Source organism: Plectropomus leopardus, chromosome 18 (genome assembly GCF_026936395.1).
Source record: "Plectropomus leopardus strain MGB_pleo_1.0 chromosome 18, ASM2693639v1, whole genome shotgun sequence".
Lineage (NCBI taxonomy): Eukaryota > Metazoa > Chordata > Actinopteri > Perciformes > Serranidae > Plectropomus > Plectropomus leopardus.
This window is the reverse complement of record NC_142193.1, coordinates 20,670,315-20,692,146: the sequence shown is the minus strand read 5'-3', so window position 1 is coordinate 20,692,146 and position 21,832 is coordinate 20,670,315. Positions and strand designations below refer to the sequence as shown.

At 38.0% G+C, this 21,832-nt stretch overlaps 2 protein-coding genes across 6 annotated transcripts in view; one reads left to right on the top strand and one right to left on the bottom strand.

Moving 5' to 3' along the window:
• Positions 1 to 58: 58 nt before the first annotated feature.
• Positions 59 to 12,556, top strand: slc5a11 (solute carrier family 5 member 11). Its single transcript, XM_042504874.2, has 16 exons — positions 59 to 460; positions 1,244 to 1,390; positions 2,903 to 2,974; positions 3,122 to 3,226; positions 4,229 to 4,288; positions 4,378 to 4,482; positions 4,576 to 4,681; positions 5,498 to 5,578; positions 5,665 to 5,870; positions 8,143 to 8,278; positions 9,575 to 9,682; positions 9,774 to 9,924; positions 10,600 to 10,768; positions 11,294 to 11,509; positions 11,886 to 12,060; positions 12,177 to 12,556. Exons 2-16 carry the CDS (start codon positions 1,244 to 1,246, stop codon positions 12,407 to 12,409), a joined length of 2,070 nt encoding a protein of 689 aa, XP_042360808.1. The 5' UTR covers positions 59 to 460; the 3' UTR covers positions 12,410 to 12,556.
• A 325-nt stretch (positions 12,557 to 12,881) lies between these two features.
• arhgap17b (Rho GTPase activating protein 17b) overlaps positions 12,882 to 21,832 on the bottom strand; it is a 68,877-nt gene continuing 59,926 nt past the window's right edge. For 2 of the 5 annotated variants that reach the window (XM_042504247.2, XM_042504250.2), the window contains 3 exons: positions 21,496 to 21,617; positions 19,645 to 20,058; positions 12,882 to 14,266 (listed from right to left, as the gene is read on the bottom strand). In XM_042504247.2, the coding sequence (XP_042360181.2) occupies positions 14,115 to 14,266; positions 19,645 to 20,058; positions 21,496 to 21,617 (688 nt within the window). In that variant the 3' untranslated portion in view covers positions 12,882 to 14,114. Of the gene's footprint in view, positions 14,267 to 18,421; positions 18,474 to 19,644; positions 20,059 to 21,495; positions 21,618 to 21,832 lie in introns of all 5 variants that reach the window. The other 3 variants (XM_042504248.2, XM_042504249.2, XM_088069487.1) reach the window with 3 other exon arrangements.

The window sequence follows — 21,832 nt, the reverse complement described above, 5'->3', positions numbered from 1 at the left end:
TATATTGACAGGACAAAGGGACTTTTTTCTACATTTCCTGAAGCTTGTCTTTACAACTGCTGCTGACTCACCTGCTATTGCTGCAATCAGTTTATCTGTCCTGCAAATCTCAGATTAACCTTTGTTTTTGTGAGATATGCATGTACACAAACACACATACAGACATTGCTGTACTATCACTTCTCACATTTTATGATTAATTGGCATGAATTTAAAACTCATTCAGAAACAATTTAGCTCTCCACATGGCAGCTGTGGCAGCCTTTATTACCCTGTTAAGAGCAATAAATTATTTACATTTTAACTAAACCTTGTAGGTGAAAGTGGAGTTTGATCTTTGTGCACGTGGAGGAAACCTTCGAGTCATAAGTGAGATTCCTGTTCTGTTATTGGTGACATGCTGTATTGTTTGGAAAACTCAGCTCGAGGAATGATACACGGCGTGCCGACTTTCTGAAAGGTGAGTTTATTTACCAGGTAATACCATCCAATTCACTGTAAGAAAGGTAGGATTTGGATAGATCTATCATGTGAGATGGAAGTAATTATACTCTTTTTATGCTTTATGTAGCAAAGTGCAAAATCTGTACCATCACATACTGATAGAAGTGCAGTTTCGTCAGTAGTTTACTGTTTATAATGACAGTACAGCAGGTTTAAAGGGAAAGTTCACCCCAAAACAAAAAAAACAAACATACTTTTCCTCTTAACTGTAGTGTTATTTATCAATCTAGATTGTTTTGGTGTGTTTTGGTTTGACAAATTTTGGATATCAGCTGTAGAGATGTCTGCATTGTCTTAAATCTAATGGAACAAGACGGCACTTGATTTGTGGAGCTCAAAGCGTTCATTATTTTCTTAGTTAACTAGTGTTGTTAAACACCATGCAGGTGCCTGTATTTACATTGAAACTGTTTTTCCTTGTTTTAAGTTTTTTTTCTGTTCATACCGGTTATTTAGGGATCGCTTCCAGATTTATATGCTGGGGGACAAAATCCACAGCTCCCATTCTGTGCAAAAATACCTTCTAAAGTTTATCACCAGTTGTTGTAAGTAGTCTGAAGTTAGAGAAATCAAGTGAATATCTGTCAAAAGTCAAAGCCTTTCAAGTAGAAAATTTATTCTTTTTCTGTTTTAATTAACAACGAAAACCTGGAAAAGTCCTGAAATTTCACAATTACAAATAATTACTGTACTCATTATCACACAAGGAGACACAATTTATCAATTTCTTTGATTCCAGATGACCTTTGACGTCACAGCAGGCCGCCAAGCCACCAGCATGCCCCCACCTCCATCGCCCTCTCCAGGAGGAGTAACCACCCTGGGGACTGTGGATATCGTGGTGCTGGTAGTTTACTTCCTGCTGGTTCTGGCTGTTGGTTTCTGGGTGAGTACAGGAGAAAACAGATCTCTGCTCTAATACCTCACATTTTTACATCGTTGTCTATTTCCTGTCAGAAGAACAAAAATACTGTGCTGTATGAGAGATTCTTCAGGGTTGTTATCAGTTGAGAGGTAATGGCTTTAAATCTGAGTGCCATCTACAGATTTTGCACACTTTAATGCTTTATTTTGTCATATCTTAGTTGTGCTGTTGTATTTGAGTGAGGAATATTCCTGCTGCGGTCTGAACAGTTGCAGTTTGTATTGTGGGAGTGAGTAGCCAGGTCCAGACAGGTTTCTGCTCTTTCCAGAACATTTGTTAATATGTGACAGTATATCACTGTGATAAGACCAATGATTGTAAAAAAGGGAACTGGATGATCCTTGGTGGAAGATCATGATGAATATGAGCAAACCCTGTTGCATAGGTACAAGGTATAAGGTAGATTTATTTGGCATTTTTTAAACCACATTTAAAAAATAGCTAGAAAAAAAGCTAAATTCAAATTTGTCCCTAAATCCTGCTACATCTTTTGGAGTCGAAGGAGGAGTTTAGTAGTCTCACAGCCTCGAGAAAGAAGTCGTGCACGAACCATGCCAGTTTATGTTTCCAGTCAGTATGCTCTCTACTGACTGGCATGACATAGCACTGACACACATATGATGATCTTAAATAACATGTTGCATTGCTGTATATTAAATAACTCAACAGTTTCAAGAAGTTAAAATCAACACAACCTTAAACATCAACAGTAACATGCAACATACACATTAATGCATTTTAATACACAATGGGTATTTTAACTCAAATTTTGCAGATAATATTATTAACATCTTTTTAAGTGAGGTTTTAAATGCAGGACCTATTTTCGCAGTGTGTTATTGGTACTTTTACTTAAGTAAAATCTGATATTTCTTCCACCACTGGAATCAACATTTCTAATGCAATTGTGTCTTTACGGGTCCATTGTGTAGGATTTAGCAGCATTAATTGGCAGAAATGGTATATAACATTCATAACTATGTTTCCATTAGATTTAAATCACCTGAATTTAAGGATCATTGTGTTTTTGTTACCTTAGAATGAGCCGTTTATAGCAAAACGGAAAAATCAAACTCTGGCTTTAGATAGGGTCATTCGCGTTTTCACCTCGGACACTGTAGTTCTCATGGATGTATAGAAAAGATGTGAAAATAGCATTGGAGGCAGGGCCCTGTTTATTCCTATGAAAGCTGCTAAGTGGCACAAAAAAAGTTCAACTTCTGCATATAAAATTACTCGGATGATTGGCGCTGCTCCCGTACTGTGTGACCCATAGAGCAGGAACGCTAGAGACTTCAACCAGCCGAGCTGAGTATATGTAGCTGCATCAAATATGTTGTTTTATGTCACACCAAACCCCAACTTCGATAGATTAAGTAAATGTTAAAAAACAGTGGAATTCTCTTTTAATCAATAGATGCCAAAAAATCTTAGAGACTTGACCTTTAAAAGGTTTCTCTTTTTTTTTACCAGTCCATGTGCAGGACCAAGCGCAGCACGGTGGATGGATACTTCCTGGCTGGGAAGAACATGACCTGGTGGCCGGTGAGTCAAACAAGAGTGTTGAATCTAACTGCAGCGCTCTAGTCGAGAGCAATTTAACACTTTAAAAGTTAGATGGAGGCAAATGTTCGACAGTTCAAAGTGAAATACTAATTTGATCCCAATTCTGACTCTTTTATCTATATTTAGGTGGGTGCCTCGCTGTTTGCCAGCAACATTGGCAGTGGACATTTCATCGGCCTGGCAGGGTCAGGAGCTGCAGCAGGAATTGGGGCGATCACATATGAGTGGAGTGTGAGAGATTATATATATGCTTTTAGAATTTAACCCTTTGAAACCTGAGTACATTGGCTTAATTTCTTTCAAAAAAGTGGGAATTAGGCAATGAGCAATTTAAGAAATGGCCCAAAAATTTGCTCTAGATATTACTAAAATGTTAAAAAGGAAATCCCCTGAATATAAACACAAAAAAAACAGTAAGGAAAAAAAACTAAAAAAAAAATTAATGAAAAAATGTGAATTAAAGTTTAAATTAAACTATAAAACTTTTTTTAGAAAAATGTCTGTAGCATAAAATAAGTAAAAAAAACAAAACAAGATAGTTTTCTTGACATTTTTTTAAAGCAGTTTATTTCTTACAATTTATTTCTTGCAATTTTTTGGACATTTCTTGCCAAGTTGCTCACTGACTTTTTCCCCAAGTTTTTTTTTAAAGAAATCAAACCAATTTTATCAGGTTTCAAAACCTGATAAAATTTCTTTCTTTCAAATACTTGTAAAGAAGGCAATGAGCAACTTCACAAGAAAGGACCCAAAAAACAGCAAGAGATTAATAAAAACTTATAAGAAAATTATCTGAAATTAGCAAAAAGAAAAGAAAACGTACAAAAACAGGAAATGACTTGAAAAAAAAAATGCCAAAATGAAAATAATATAAAAATATATTCCTGTTACCTAATTTTACTTTAACATTCATAATTATAATAATTATGACTTAAGTTTTCTTGATTATGTTTTGTATTTATTAAATAATTTTCTATCAATTCTCACTCTTCTTAAAGCTAATTTTCAGGTCATTTTCTTGTGACCTTTTACTAATTTTTTGCTATTTGACTTTTCATGCCAAGTTGATGATCACCTTTTTCCCATGTTTTTGAAAGAAATATAACCAAGTTGCTGATATTTCAAAGGTTCAAATGCTTGTGAAAGACGTCTAAATGCAGCAAAAGACAACTGATGTTGATCTAGATTTCAAAGGGTTCAATTACGAAATGTGAACATTTGTGTGATGGACAGGGTATGATGGTCGTGCTCATGCTGGGATGGCTCTTCCTGCCCATTTATATTGCCTCTGGGGTGAGTGTGAAACATCACAAACACATACATGTACATGCATGTTCATGTACTCCTTTCTATGTAATCATCTCTGAACGCATCATCTCCAGGTGATGACCATGCCTGAATATCTGCAGCGGCGGTTTGGTGGTAGACGGACACGGTTATTTATAACTGTCCTGTCCTTATTTATTTACATCTTTACAAAGATATCGGTATGATACAAATCCACAATCATTCTCTAGTGTTTGTATGCTGTTACAAATAATTAGATATGTGTTTATGTATGTGTTTGTGCGTGTTTCCAGGTGGACATGTATGCTGGTGCGCTGTTCATTCAGCTCGCCTTACAGTGGAACATCTACCTGGCTGTGGTGCTGCTGCTGTCAATCACTGCCATCTACACTGTAGCAGGTGACCTCATTCCCTCGCCGTTTACTTACAAATTTGACACAAGTTTTCTGTTTACTGCCTGCTCTGTTGTTGTATATAGCATCTTATATAGAGTTTACAAGGTGCTTTGACAAACAAGGCAAAACAGAAATGGGATTCATAGACAGCAATACAACAATGGAGAGCCAAACACTCCCGTTGAATACAAGCGAGGTGAAACTCGGGTAGAGTTAGGATAAAATAAAAACAAGAGGACAAATAATGCAAGATGCACGACGCATAATGTCAGTATAAAATAAAACAAAGATATAGCAACAACAGAAACCATAAAAGCAGTAAGGAAAAAGGAAATAAAATAGATCTTTTGCTTATTGTAGATAAAATAGAATAGCTTTTAAAAAATTGATCCAGATCAACTTATTTCTTGCAATTTGTGGAACATTTCTTGCCAAGTTGCTCATTGCCCTTTTCCCTACTTTTTTAAAAGAAAACAAACTGATTTGCTCAGGTCTCAAAGGTTTAAATACTTGTGAAGGCGTCTGAACACAGCACAAGAATATTGATGCTGATCCAGATTTCAAAGGGTTAAGGCTCAGCTTTGGAAAGGGATCCACCTGAGGATCTAAGGCTGCAAACTGGCTCATATTGGGTCAACATTTCAGTTATGTAGCGTGGGGCCAGGCCTACTGATCAGTAAAGTCTTAAAATGAATTCTTAGACGAACAGGGAGCCAATGGAGGGAAGCCAGGATTGGGGTGATGTGATGTCATCTGTTAAAACCAGTAAGGAGCCTACTTACTGGTTTTAACTGTTGTGTTATGTGTGTTGTTTCCTCAGGTGGTCTGGCTGCAGTTATCTACACAGATGCAGCTCAAACTGCCATCATGCTGGCAGGAGCTGTCACCCTCATGGGCTTCAGTAAGTCAGATCTGAGTCCATATAACACGCTCCCATCACCAGCACTCTGTGTTCCGGTTTATCTGATCCTGCCACCTCCTGTTTAGGCTTTGCGGAGGTCGGAGGATGGGATGCGCTGATGGACCGGTACGCCAACGCCATCCCCTCTGTCCGTGTGCCAAACACAACATGTGGCATCCCCCGAGATGACGCCTTCCACATATTCAGAGACCCGGTGAACTCTGACCTTCCTTGGCCCGGGATCATTATTGGCATGACCATCCCCAGCATGTGGTACTGGTGCTCTGACCAGGTACTGTAATAGAGGTAAACCTTTTTGTGGGGGCACTTTTTAACAAATAAAGTAAAAGGGAAAAAAAAGTCAGTTAGTACTGCAGTAATTCAAATAGGTGGGTATGAAATTGAAAAAAATTTAAAGGTAAAAAAGTACATAAATACAACAAATCATGTACATCCACATATGTATCAGCCAATAGATCACCTGTAAAGGTGGGTTAGTTGAAAGGTCACTTTGGACCATTAAAACCTGACAGGGAGGCGAGGCGAAGAGGTGTCCAGCAGAAGACATTAATGCCTGTAATGCAGTGATTGACAGGGTTTGGAAAACCTGGGGAAGTCTTGAAATTTTGCAATCACATTTTCCAGGTTCAGAAGAAGTTATGAAATTAGTAAAAATCATTGAAAGTCTTGGAAAATTCATGGAAATTTTGTTGTGTGGAATGATATTGCTACAGTAATCTTCTGCAGATAACTTTTCACTTTATGTAACATAACAGCAAATTTATTTCTGTAGCTGTTGACATAACAGCTCTAATAGCTGTCAGTGTGTGATTTTTTGTTTATGATCACTTATGTATCTTTATTTTCTCTGCGTGTTTTGTCTCTCCTTTCATGTATTTCACATAGCTTAAATTATGTTTGTATATAGTTTCAATCTGATATGTTTAAAAATTCCAGAAAAGTTTGACAAGAAAAAAAATTATGGGTCCATGATAAGTCATGGAAAAGTTTTGGAAATTTTGTCCATGAAGATGGGTGGGAACCCTGGATTTAAAATACCCAAATAGCATACAAAAGAGTAAAATCAGATATCACAGTTCAGGATATATTTTTAAAAAAGTCTACCTCCCAAATAAAAGAATACTTTACCTCCCAAATAACAATTTGTATATCAATTTATCACCAGCTATTTAAAATGTGTTAAGAAAACAGTTTTTCTTGCATACCTCTGGTGAATGAAATCTAAAACGGAGAATATTCTTGATGCATTTAAGTCAAACAGGTCTGGATTTTAAGATCTATTTACAAACTCTCACACAACTCATGCAGCATAATCCAAGACTCTTTATCCACTCGTATGCTCATTTCTTCCCAAACTGAGAACCCTTTCTGATCAGAAACTGACCTAAAAATCAAACTTATCTATGCTTTCTTTAAAGCCAGATTCAATTGACAAAAACAATAATTTTACTTCTGAACACAAGAGCTGCTGGTCTAACACTTCCTCGATCAGTTACTTGTTCGTGTTAATGTGTGATTTTGGTGTTTTAAACAGTTAATTCAGATTTTCTAAAGTCTCACAATAACACAAACAAACTAATGGATTTGGGACGGCGGTAGATCATCAGCTCACTGCGTTCAGCAAAGCAAAATGACTGTTTTTGTAATGAAGTCTGGCTTTGAAGAGTTTGTAGATAAGGTTTACTTTCCTTTCAGTTCCCGTCAGAACGGGCTGTCTTTTTGTAAAGTACTGAATTTACAGCTAAATGTACGAGATTTGGATCATACTGTACAAGTTGTGTGTGAGAGATTGAAAACAAATATTTGAATATAGTCTTGCTGTTGTTAAACATGGACCCTTAACACTTCAATTCATCAAGAATTTTCTCTGTTATTTTAGATTCTTTATTCACTATGAAGGCATGTGAGAAAAACAAATTTTCTTCACAAATTGAATGATAACATAGGGAGAGTACTTTGTATACAAATGATCATTTTGCTGGTGAAATATTCCTTTAAACCTCATTTAACTTTAACTAGATTATGTGCTGACAAGCCTGATCTTCACAGGGAGACCAGAGCTGCCAACATAGACATAAAAAAATACATTTCATTTTATCTTACTTGTGAAATGTCAAAAGGTTTTTGATCTATAAAAGCTAAAGATGTAATTTAGTGCGTGTCTCTCTTGTTTATGCTTTTCTACATAATTCCTCTTAAGTATGAAAGTCTTCATCTAAAAAAAATCCCCGCTTGAGTATTTGGCATGTTTTGCTCCTCAGTGAGGTTAAAAATTCCCTTTAAACAATATCAGAGTGATATTTTGCCAAGCAGCCAAGACTGAGACAACAGAAAACACGAGTAGTTTTAATGAGCATTTTTCTGAGTTTAACATTATCAGTATCCAATTTCTGCACATAATCCGTCACCTGCCAGACTGAGTAGCCAGAGTAATAACAGCAATTTCCATATTCATGAGGAATTATTTAGGTCTGTTAAAATGTACTGACATGCTGCTGCAACTCCCTGTTAGTTAACTGAGGGTCCGCCATGATTCTCCGCAGGTGATTGTTCAGCGATCGCTGGCTGCTAAGACCCTGACTCATGCAAAAGGTGGCTCCCTCCTGGCTGCTTATCTGAAGATCCTGCCTTTCTTTGCTATTATGCTACCAGGCATGATCAGCAGGATACTTTACACAGGTACAGTATATTTATGTTTTCATTTTTCAAGCCAGGAACTGGAGAAATTAGCTTGATATACACCTAATGTGAAAATATGTATGACTTGTGTTAGAAGTACTTATTTTTGACAGTACTGCACAGATTGGTTGCATTCAGGTTTTCTTATCGTGTAGCCCTCAGCCAAAAACAACGTGCAGGTGAGGTTGGGAATGTAGTGACCAGGTAGTAGCAGCATGCAGCCAAGATATAGAGAAGGCAAATAATGCTTGTTTTTCTAAATTAACCCTTTGAATTCTGCAATAGAAATGGCACACCAGGGCTTCCATCTATTTGTGCTTCTTGTAATGTCAGTTTTATTATTTAAATGCTTCATATCTGTAAAATCTGTACAGCCACTAAATATTTCTGTAAGTCAATAAACTGTAATAACTGATTAGTATTGGTAGTATTAGTATAATTTGAAGTATTGGATTTCAGTCTTTTTTTTATGGATGTGTTTTCTCATCAGGTTTTACAAAATAAACACACAAAACATATTAATCTTAAATATTTCTAAATGTAGAAACATGGAGAAAAGATTTACATTATATAGTTTTTGAGATGCAAAGGCGTTTTTGATAGTTTCATCATTCACTTAGCCACCACACGACATAACGTCATCACGGCGTACAATAATACAACAGAGAACTTTCTGCTGTAAAAAGAGTGAATGTTGTAGCTATTATTTTTTTTATTTTAGATCAATTTAAACAGGATCTTGTAAATAACTGTCTCCCACAGCCACTGCAGGGAAATACTGGTGCTTCCGTGGGTTTTCACAACATTTGCGACACAAGTACAATTTGGTAACATAACATAGTGATGTGACAGCATGGAGGAAAAGAGGCCTTTCTGGTGCATGAAGAATAAATACTCAGAATCACGCAAACAACGATCTCCCATGATTGTCAGTTTTTAAAGGATTAAAGAGATGATCTCAGTAATTCAGAAAAAAATATGTAAGATTGTTTCCTCATTATTTCATGGTCCAAAAGCACTTTTTTCCACGTAAACTTCTCTCAGAACTTTAAGATTATAATCTTGTTTATTTGGAAAAACAGGACATTTTTTTCTCAAATGAATGCATTGGGCTTTTTTTAAAGGAGAGGAAGGTGATGAAGAGCGCTTCAGAGCTGGCCTGTTTTCTGTTGGACAGGTGTTGGTGTTTAGCTCAGTCAGCTTGCTACACCTTTAAAAAGAGGTGCTATTAAAAACATTAAACTGGATGACGCATTGTGGATATTTAAGCTTGAGTCTTTTAATGATCCTGTGTAGATGAGGTGGCGTGTGCAGACCCTGAGTTGTGTAAACAGATTTGTGGAAACCCGGTGGGTTGCACAGATACCGCCTACGCCAAACTGGTCATGGAGCTGCTGCCTACAGGTGAGAGATTTTTTTCCCTTGTCACTCCTCCTGTACCACCGTACTCCACATTGAGTCTCTGTTATGCGCATGTCTGTGTTTTCCCTCCCAGGGCTGCGAGGTCTGATGATGGCGGTGATGATCGCAGCCCTCATGTCCTCCCTGACCTCCATCTTCAACAGCGCCAGCACCATTTTCACCCTGGATCTGTGGAAGACTTTCAGATCTCGTGCATCTGAGTGGGAGCTCATGATTGTGGGCAGGTATGTGACAAACAGGTGTATGCTTGTATATTGCAGAAATGGTTCATGCCGCAACAATTTTAACTCATCAGGAAAGCTCAATATTTTCTGAGGAACAGAAAATGTGCTGACCCTTTTCTTCACCTGCGTTTTTACTCGAGTGACAAAGACAGTCCTTCAGCACACTTCCACCTCGTTTTCACAACATTTTCTGAGGAACACTTAATTTAAAGTCTCTCTACAGAAGGCCACCCTGCTTTTTTCACTGAGACCTTTAGTTAAAGGTTAAGGGATTTATACTTCATGTGGAATATTTATTCCCCACTCAGACCATCTACAATTATAGCATAAATCATGTATTGCATTATAATGCACTTTGGATTAAATCAGCCACTTCGCTGCGTATCAAATTATTACATTTCTCTGTCATGATCACCCAAACCAAAACCTCTTTTTCCACATTTTCCTACTGTAAGTAATGACTTCCCCAGATACACTTTTCCAGCCGACACACACACACACACACACACACCCTCATAACCAAGTGAACAGCTCTGTTCAGAGAAACAGTTTTCCATTCCCTACAAGCTATCCTGTGATTAAATATTTTACACATTGTGTCTTTGCACAACTAAATTGAAGTATTCAAAAACACAGATCATATGTTTTTCGTACATGTGTGTGTGTGTGTTGCAGAGTGTTTGTGCTGGTGCTGGTGGTGGTGTCAGTGCTGTGGATTCCTGTTGTCCAGGCCAGTCAGGGTGGGCAACTTTTTATCTACATCCAGTCCATCAGCACCTACCTGCAGCCCCCAGTCTCCATCATCTTCCTCACAGGCTGCTTCTGGAAGAGGACTAATGAGAAGGTAAGAAGGTGATTCCCCACCCTGACAACAGGCTGCATACAATATTATTCATTTATTAAGAGGGCACTTCATCCTAAAATCAGAACTACACATTTCTTTTCTCAGCTGAAGTGCTATTTAGTCAGTCTAGATAGTTTTGGTGTGAGATGCAGAGTGTTGGAGGTATTGTCTGTAGCGATGTTCATGACTTGATTACTCAAGATAATCCACACACCTTGATGTGAGCAGCAGTTTATTTTCCTTCTCCAACACTCTGCAACTTACACCAAAACAATAGATTTACAAATGGCACTACAGCTAAGAGATAAAATATGCATTTTTGGCTTTAGGGTTTTTAGGGTGAACTGTCACTTTAAATTTTAAACTTTAATTTTTTTTTTTTAGTTATATTGAGTAAATCACATTAAATGACTTCATATCCACTCTGCCAGCACCATCTTTTAGTCCCTTTGAGTCCTGATGTGATTGAATGATGACAGCGGCACCTAAACAAGTGTAACTAAATGCATGTGTGATTGTACTCAGGGTGCATTCTGGGGCCTGGCTATCGGCTTGACTGTGGGCTGCATCCGGATGTTGTTGGACTTCATTTATCCTGCTCCCCTGTGCTACGAGGACGACGACAGACCTGCGGTGCTGAAAGATGTCCATTACCTGTACTTCTCCACGATGCTGTCCTTCCTCACCCTGATGGTGGTGGTTGCAGTCAGCCTGGCTACAGAGGAGCCCAAACCAGAGCAGGTGAGGCCACTTAATCACATCTGAAGTAAAGTTGTGGGGCTGGGTTTTTTTTGTATTATTTGCACATGCACTCGCTATTTTGTTACCGAGCTGTAATGTAAAGTACCACCCACATTTTGGAATAGAAAAATGCTTTCAAATATGCATTACTTAAATCTGTTTGCTGTCTTCTACTGGATCTTTGCTACGATCCATTAAAGCTGCAGTATATAGGATTTAGGAGTGTCAGTAACACCTCTGGGTAACTTTAAGGCAAACTGATATTAGTTTGCAGTAAGCTGATATAAAACTGACTAATATATCATGATTTGGGTCCTTTGAAAAAGTATGTTCGCACATTTGGAAGTTAACTCTTTACATGTCTTTCTTTTAACAGATACGTCGCCTCACCTGGTTCACAAGGTTTGACCCAGTGGAGCCCAAAGAGCAGGTGTTCTCAGTAGAGCAGAGCACTAAGAGCTTAGAGGTGATCACAAGTCAGACCAGTGAGATGGGCGTCACAGAAGGAGAGCAGGAGAGCAGCAACGGAAAAGCATGTCATCACAGGAAAGGTGCGTCTCTGTCCTGTGTTGCCATTACATTTTTTCCATTTTACAGTTCCTCTTGCCAGTAAATGTACCCCTTCTGTTATTCAGTGTTTTCCCTCTCTCTGTCCTGAACTCTCTAGACTCTTCATCGTCCACGTCCAGTGTCGAAAGCCAGTCCAGGCTATGGTCTGCCCTCTACTGGCTATGTGGGATGGAGAGAAGGAAGGAGGGAGCTGATAGTTCTGTTACGCCTTCTGCACCTGAACAGGCTATCAATTCTCTGGAGGAAAAGCCACGTCTACGACTCATTGTCAACATCAACCTCCTCATTTGCCTCTCTGTAACTGCCTTCATCATCGGCTACTGGGGATGACAGGCAGGTCATGACTTTTATACTGGACACGTGGTGTGTGGGGTAGATAAAAGTGTGTACAGATTATAATGTTTAGGAATGAAGATTAAAATGTCCACTTTGCTCTTTTTAGAGTCTTAAAACTGACATTAAAATGACATAAGTCCAGATAGTGACAGTATTTCTTTCAAAACACACGTTTACATCCAAGGATTTACTTGTGAAACGAGTCATATGAAAACTTCCACTAATTTTTAGCATGATTTTACTACACTGATGCCTGAAATTAGGTTTTAAGGGAATAATGTTCTTTTATCAAATGTTTGATAAAAGCTTCATTTACAATGTGTTTTTGTAAATTAATAACAGCAGAATAACATTCCCAAACTGGCCATAATAAGTGATATAAGTGAAGTCTTTTCACGCTTTGCATCTCCCTTTGATATGAATAATTACAAATTGACAAATAACTGATGAAAAGAAGCTGACAATGTTGTAAAATTGTTGAAAAACCTTTAATTGTCAAGAGTAATGATGCATTGTATGATGCATAATGTGCAGAAAAGCCAACATAAAAATGCTGAGAAGTAATTTAAAAAAAAACATATTAAAGAGCTGAAAAAAACCCAACAAGATAAAGATTATCAGCCCCAGTAAAATTATACAAAAAATAAGAATTTGGCTGCATTTGGTCATAGCTCTGAGCTTGAATGGGAGTGATCAGTTAAAAGCTATGTACTGAAAATACATTTATCACAATCAGTCTGTTAGAAAAATCCCTTTTAATGATAAAAGCTAATCTCTGAGTTTTAAAGCCATTTAAGAGCTTTGGTAAATCAGTTCAGTTGAAATCAAAATTTAGAAAAAAAATTCCACCCCACTGGTTTACTAGAAGAAAAACTATCAGAAAAATTATGTGCTGTGGAGAGGACACCACTGGAAGACAACTGCATCGTATATTGCACAAAATATTTGGTCATCAACAACCACAACAGAAGCAGAGCAGCTCTAAATTTTTGTTAAATTTCCTTTGGCCCATATCTTTGGTCCTTTACAGTTGTTTGTATAGTGAAGTGTTTGACAATTATTAAAAAGCACTTCCAAATTAAACAATGCATTATGCCAGCTGAAACTGAGAAACTGGAAAATGATAAATAGATCATCAGTGGCTGGTTAACACTCAAATATCCCCACACAGCTCTGCTGAATAAAAAAAATACTAGTTGTCAAGTCTATGTGGCACTAAAACCAGATTCACAGATTTCTGTCTCCAAAAACATTCAGCATTGAACCTTTAGTATCAATAGCAAGATTTTAAAAAAAAGAAGGAGGCAAGTTAAAAGCTTAGCACCCTTTGACTTCAGCTGCTGTGTTCAGGCTATATATATATATTTATATTTAAGTCCCATTAGCCTCGAGACTAGCAAGGCTCTGCAGTCCATTTCTAACATACCCAGCAGTATATAGAACAAAGGGAGTTTGATATGAAGTCTAATAGCTGGACTGGAGTTTTGAGGTTTCTGGTTCAAGTCTCGGCAAAATGAAGATAAGGCAGCCATTTTTTTTCCAGAAAGCAGTCTGAGCATCATATGAGTGGTGCGAAAAGAGCTGGAGTAAACCGATGCGCTTGAGTTACCTGTCTGATATTTGATTCTTAACATTCAAATCTGTTACGTAGACCTCCAGAATAAATGAGGATTTCGATGAAAGCAAGGTCTCTTTTTCTTCAGAGAGCGGTGAAATCTGTCTGAACATTAGGGTCTGGGGGCGGGGCTGGGTTGATGGCGGGCTCTTGACCAGCAGAGCTCTCCCCTTGTTGGTCTGCAATCACCTCAGGGATAAGGGCTCGTCCAAGCCCCTTAAATGACAGGCCTCCGTCTGTACAGGACAGTTAAGGAAGGGATCAACATGTAAATTAGTTTGAGCTCAAGCAATAAATCAAACTTAGAACAGCTAAACACACATATGGTTTCAAACTGGGGAGTGCACACACCACCTTTGAACCATTAGTAAGACACCAAGGATCGATCCCTCTGTCAAATAGCACCAGGGGTTTAGCTCAGTGGGTAAATTGGGCAGTTAGTGTGCTTAAGGTTCCTGGTTCAAGTCTTATACTGGGCAGGTGACTTTTGATGGCTGTCCAAAGCACAGAGCTAAAGGGAACGTCGAAAACAGGCCCTGTATCAGGAGGTTTGGCTCAGCGGGTAAATCAGGTAGTTAGTGTGCCTAAGGTTCCTGGTTCAAGTCTTATGACTTTTGTTGACTGTCCAAAGCACAGAGCTAAAGGGAACGTCGAAAATATGTCATGTATCAGGAGGTTTGGCTCAGCAGGTAATTCAGGTAGTTAGTGTGCCTGAGGTTGGTGGTTCAAATCTTATCCATGACAAGTAACTTTTGAAGACTGTCCAAAGTGCAGAGCTAAAGGGATCGTCAAAACCTTCAAACATATCAGGAAGTATGGCTAAGTGGGGAACTCACATGGTTAGTGTGCAGAAGGTTGCTAGTTCAAGCCTCACCTTACACAAGAAAATTTTGACAAAGCATAGAGCTAAAAGGAATGTCTAAAACATGAAGTTGGGTTGAGAGACAGAAAGGACAGTCAAAAGACAAGAAGGTAGGTTAAGAGACAGAAAGTCAGTCAAGTTACAGGCAGATGGGTTGTGAGACAGGAAGGACAGTCAAGAGACAGGAAGTTGAGATGAGAAACAGGAAGTTGGGTTGAAAGATAGGAACATTAATCAAGTTACAACAAGTTAAGTTGAGAGACAGGAAGGGTGAAGGTAGAAGATGGACGTAGAGGATGAGAGTATATGAGGTGAAAAGCAAAGCAGAAGAGTCACTGCCAATACCCATATGGCAGCAGAGCCGACAGATATATCAGCCAATATTTTATTTTATTTATTCCATACAATAGCATTAGGCTGTACGTTCATACAGTTTAGACACTGATATTCATATCGCAGAACATATTAAGGCATGTAATGTTGAGTGATATATCATTGTGGCCGAAAAACCAGGTGAAGTTGCCCCAAACTAGGTAAAACCAGTATCGGCAGATGCGTCTGTCAAAAATCAAGAAATATCGGCCTGACTGATATATCTGTCGAGTTTCGACAGACGTCACTGCTGATACTGAACTTTCTGCTTCAACACCATATGACCCTTACATCAGCAGAGCCGACATTTTATTTTATGTATGCCATGCAAATGCATTAGGCTATATATTCATTCAGTTTAGACACTGATTTTCATATTGCAGAACATAAGGCACGTAATGTTGAGTGATATATCATTTATATCATTTATCATTGATTATATCATCAAAAAAATCAGGTAAAGTGGTCCCAAACTGGGTAAAACCAGTATCGGCAGATGTGTCTGTCAAAATCAGGGAATATCGGCCTGACTCATATATCAGTCAAGTTTCGACAGACGTCACTCCCGATACTGAATTTTCCTTGCCAAAAACTTGGTTGATTATCGGCCTGACTAATATATCAGTTGAGTTTTGACAGACGTCACTGCCGATACTGAATTTTCTGTTTCAACAGTATAGGACCCTTATATCAGCAGTGCAGACAGATATATCAGCCAGTTTTTTTTATTTATACCATAAAATAGCATTAGGCTATATATTTATACAGTTTAAACACCGATTTTCATATTGCAGAACATATTAAGGCCCTTAATGTTGAGTAATATATCATTTAGGCCAATAAATCAGGTGAAGTGGTCCCAAACCAGGTAAAACCAGTATCGGCAGATGCGTCTGTCAAAAATCAAGAAATATCGGCCTGACTGATATATCTGTCGAGTTTCGACAGACGTCACTGCTGATACTGAACTTTCTGCTTCAACACCATATGACCCTGACATCAGCAGAGCCGACATTTTATTTTATATATGCCATGCAAATGCATTAGGCTATATATTCATTCAGTTTAGACACTGATTTTCATATTGCAGAACATAAGGCACGTAATGTTGAGTGATATATCATTTATATCATTTATCATTGATTATATCATCAAAAAAATCAGGTAAAGTGGTTCCAAACTGGGTAAAACCAGTATCAGCAGATGTGTCTGTCAAAATCAGGGAATATCGGCCTGACTCATATATCAGTCAAGTTTCGACAGACGTCACTCCCGATACTGAATTTTCCTTGCCAAAAACTTGGTTGATTATCGGCCTGACTAATATATCAGTTGAGTTTTGACAGACGTCACTGCCGATACTGAATTTTCTGTTTCAACAGTATAGGACCCTTATATCAGCAGTGCAGACAGATATATCAGCCAGTTTTTTTATTTATACCATAAAATAGCATTAGGCTATATATTTATACAGTTTAAACACCGATTTTCATATTGCAGAACATATTAAGGCCCTTAATGTTGAGTAATATATCATTTAGGCCAATAAATCAGGTGAAGTGGTCCCAAACCAGGTAAAACCAGTATTGGCAGATGCGTCTGTCAAAATCAAGGAATATCGGCATGATTCAAATATTAGTCGAGTTTTTCGACAGACATCACTGGCGATACTGAATTTTCCTTGCCAAGAACATAGTTATTTCACAAACACAAAAAAGAAATCCATACATGAGTCAGGTTGATAATCAACTATCTGCTTGTCTTGTATGTGTAAAGTTTTCGTCAACTCTGGCATTATCCCGTAAAATTTCAGCCATGGGTTATGTACTGTTGCATTACCACTTTGCTTGTGAGGTTCAAACTTCCAGCCTGGAAGATTCCAAGTGGCCATGTTATCCCTTGAGCCACATGTCAGTTACTCATGCTTTTTAGGACATTCCCTTAATCTTTGGACACATATGGACAACAGCCATTAAAAGCCATTTGTCCCAAGCAAGGCTCGAACCTCAGACCTTTAGGACTGCAAGTGGCTACTTAACCCACTGAGCTAAACCTCCTGCCATTCAAGTCATTTTGAATGTTCTGTTTCACACTCTTGTTTGGACATTAGTCTTTGAAATAGAGATTAAGTAAAATAGAACAAAATAAAAACCTGAAATACTCTTAGAGATAATCCAACTGACAATTAGATTATTTTTGGCGTTGTTTTTCCCTCTGTGGTGTGGACAGCTGCTTGTAAAATATGTTGTCATGGATGGGTCATGATCCCATGACTCCATGACCTTCAGGCAAGCACCTTAACCAACTGAGCTAAACCTTCTGATATGTGAAATGTGTTTTCACTTGAAGTTGACACTCTTCTCTGGGAAGCGGTCTGTAAACCTGTATAAGGCTCAAACTCAACATTCCAAATAGTTTTTTTTTTTTTGTTTGTTTTAATATTAATTAATTTGCATGAAATTTTCATGGTTTGGTCTACAAATGATGTACATTGAATTTATGTGCCCTCCAGTGCCATCTAGTGGGCACTGGAAGTACTACACCATGTGTAATGTCTCAGTCGAGGGTCAAAACTCATGGTGTACATTATCTGGCTTTCACAGAATTGAACGATTATCTTTGAGTGGTTGACTCACATTAGATCACCCACCAGTTAGAGAAAGAGGGACATGGTATTTGCTGTAGCTTTAGAGGTAGAAAAAATACAACTACCAGAATGCACCGCTCTGCACTAGACTAATAAATACTCTATTTCAGCAGTATTTGTTTCTGTCTAATGCAAAAACAGTTATGAAAAGACCATAACTCTAGCGGTGAAATACTTCTTTAAATAACATCTTTAAATGTGGAGGCAGTTATTGGAGAGTATCCTTGGTGTGTTTATTGTTAAAAAGAAGACGCACATATAGAGTAACAGCACACAGTCAGTTTAAAGTCTGTATAGTATATTAGTTATCACAAAAACTTTTAGCAGGCCACCAGCATCGGGGATGATGCAGGAATCACATGCATGTTAGTTTTGTTAGACAGCAGGGTTAAACAGCAGGGCAAATGCATACTAATATACATAAACATATGTATACAGTATGTGCACGGCAACACAGACATGCAGTGGACACAAAAGCAGGACTAACACATCAGCCAATCAGATCCTTACCATTACCTGCCTTGCAAAGCTCATCTTACAGGCAGACCAGCAGCTCAGACATCTGTAATATTCACACATTATCTGTCATGCGTCAGATCACCACAGTTACATTTAGTGTGTGAGGCTCTATGACACAGTGACACCCAAAAGCCAGAAAGCTAAATACAGCAACGCCCTGAGAGGAAGCTGAAATCACGCAATACTGAAAACAGTATGAGCAGACTATCAGCAAGTGATTTCAGTCACTGCAACGCTTAAACAGAAGAAGAAATCATAATGTTAAGCATCAATAAAGATGTGTTCCTTCTGATGGTGTTCTCTGCACTATGCACGGTAGAAATATATATAAAATGATTTAACTGAAAAGATAAAACAGTTGCTCACTGCATACAGAGTAAACACATTTATTCTTTGACTGTATATTTAAGTATATGTACTACTAATACTGTCCTTAAAGGAATACCTCACCCTTAAAAATGTAAATTACTTACCTAGTTACAGATTCTGATTAATCATACAAAATGTGATTAACAAATAAATTATGATGCATTATTATAGTTTAAAGTAAGACTTTATCAATCCCCATGGGTACCTTTATTTAGGTAAGTCTGAATGCAGGATTTTTACTTGAAACGGAATAAAGGAAATATTGTACATTTTCTTTTACAACTATAGTTACTAATTACTTTGCGGATGATGATTTTAAATTTTAAACGTATGAGCTTATGAAATGACAAGGTGCTAAAGGCTTAACAATTAAACAGTATATTAATTAATTAGCAGCACTTTGACCAGCTACAACATTAACGCACATAGCGCTTATATAATAAATAATAAATTAATATAACACCTACTTCTAAAGTTTCCATTCAAAAATCCCTGTCAAAGAGTACACATTAAGCATAAAATGCACATATACACGGACATATGCTTCTTTCACTGTAATAATGTTAAAGTATAAGTAAACATATCCAAATTATTATAAATAAGACTTTCAGGGTTTCTCATTTCTCTTGCACAATCTTTACTGTTTTTTATTATAGATTTTTGCTAAATTGAATGTTATTATCCTTGATTTGTGCAGCCTGGTGTGGCTTTATTTATTTGAAATATCATTCTTAATCACAGTTTTCTTTTTCACGAATTACTGGTGTTATTTAAATCACGACACTGCACACTGCTTTTTGTGGTTCAGTAGAAAGACACTGAAAAACAGAATTTTTGAAGCTCACCTGTTATGATCTTGGAGGCTGAGCCAAAGAGGCCATTACCGTTGTCATTCGCTGCAGGTTGTGGGGGTGGCGGCATGCTGGGTCGGGGCCGTGGCCTAGGCGCCGGCCTGGAGGGGCGAGGGAGGGATCCAGAGTGGTAGGAAGACAGCGGGTTGGACTGCGATCCATCATGAGGCGGAGTGTCAGGAGGGGTAGGAGTGCTGGGGGGAGAAGGCTCCGACTCCCCCTGGCTTGGTTGAGCTTGAGGAGGCTGTGGAGGCGGATGGCTCGGGGCGTGGATTGGGCTGTCTTTGCCAGGGTGGCGCCTGGGCGTGATGGGTGGGTGATGAAGGGATCCGGGTGTCTGGGTGTTGCTGGGCTGAGAGGCAAAGGGGCTGAACTGTTTGGGCGGGGCTGGGGCCTGCTTCTTGGTGCCTTTAGAGAAAAACATAATTATTGCATAATATTAAGATTATGGATCGACATCAGTTTTCTTTTGCTGTGTTCAAATGCCTTTCACAAGCTATTTGACCCTTTGAAACCTGAGCAAATTGGCTTGATTCCTTTTTAATAACATGGGTTATGAGTACCATCCTACAAATTGCAAGAAAATGTCAATATGTAAAATGTTATGTAAATATATTGTAATGTAAAAATGTAACAAGAAAACTACATCCCACAAGGATGAGGATTATAAGAAAATCTTCCAAAAAAAAGAGAACATTTTCCCCAAATTATGACTTTATTTATCATTTTATAATTAAAATCATGTTACAGAAAAAGAAAAAAGAAAACATATAAAATAAATGCATGTTTAAAGGCCATTTTTGTTTATTTTTCAGGAAATATTTTCAGGAAATTTTCTTGTAACTTTGGTCTTGTTATGTTGCTTGTTTTCTTATGTTTCTGAAAGAAAATTAACCAATTTGCTCAGGTTTAAAGGGTTAAGGCCATGACACACCAAACTGACTGTTCGCCATCAATCAATGTTGACCATTTGTGAGCGTCTGTTGCCCTTGTTGCTGCATTGTGTCATGCACCGTTGGCCCTCGCGTGCTCCTATTCAGTTGTTTCAGCATGTTCAACTGTCATCAGAGATGGTGCAGAATTTAAGTAAGGAAAGTAGACAAAAGGCTTAAAATTAGATTGAAACAATATTCAGCGTTCCCACAATAATAAAAAACCTGGAAAATTCATAGAATTAGTCAAAATCTATGAAAGTTTTGGAAAAGTTTTGATGACAGGCGAAAAAGTGTGACGTTTGTTTACTATCAACTACGTTTTGTCATTTTGGGTTCGTCTCTCCCTTCATTTATGCTGGCTGGCTGAAATTATGTTAAAAAAGAGTCTGAAACAGTTTGAATCTGATATGTTGGGATAAGACTGAACAGATGATATGTTGAATCTAATGCTGGACTAGTGGGACAAGAAAAAAAGAGTCTTAATTATGGGTCCTTGAAAAGTCATAGAAAAGTTTGGAAATTCTGTCTTTGGAAATGTGTGGGGACCCTGTATATTTAGTAAAATTTTTTTTTTTTTTAGCCATTGAGCTCTTCTGTAGAAACATCTCCTAAGTGTTTGAATTGATGTTTACAGACACACTGTAAATATGTTTTTTTTCTGTCAACATTGGATTGTGTTATTAATGTGCTAAGTGGTTAACTTTCCCTTAGTACAGAGAGTTATTTCCTTTCAAGCAGGCACAGAACGTATCTGCTGGTTGGCTGTCAGTTGTAGTCGTTGCGTTGTGTTTCTGTGCCACTTTTTGGCAAATGTGAGGGGACGCATCAGTTGGCTTTGTTGCCACTACATCTTTGTGGGTTTGGTGTCTGCGCCTTTAAATAATCAGAATAAAATTGTATTTTTCCTCACCTCTGCGAACCATATGAGGACTAGGCCCCCTGGATCCACCCTGAGAGTGAGGGGTTCCTACAGAAAGATGGACTGAACCATTCCTCTGGGGAGGGGGGGTAGATGTAACCTCACGGGCCGGGCTGTAGAAATACAAAAATAATAGAAATGTTAATCCATCAACATGTCATCAGTACTTTTCGCAAATTTTAACAAGAAGTGCTGTAAGAATGCATGCATGTAATTTATATAAAACAAACTGCATGTTTTCCCATTCAAAAGCTTATTACATTAGATGAAGGTTATCACATCAGGAATAACTCACAAAACAGTGTAAAGACAAGTGTGGAGGCAAGGA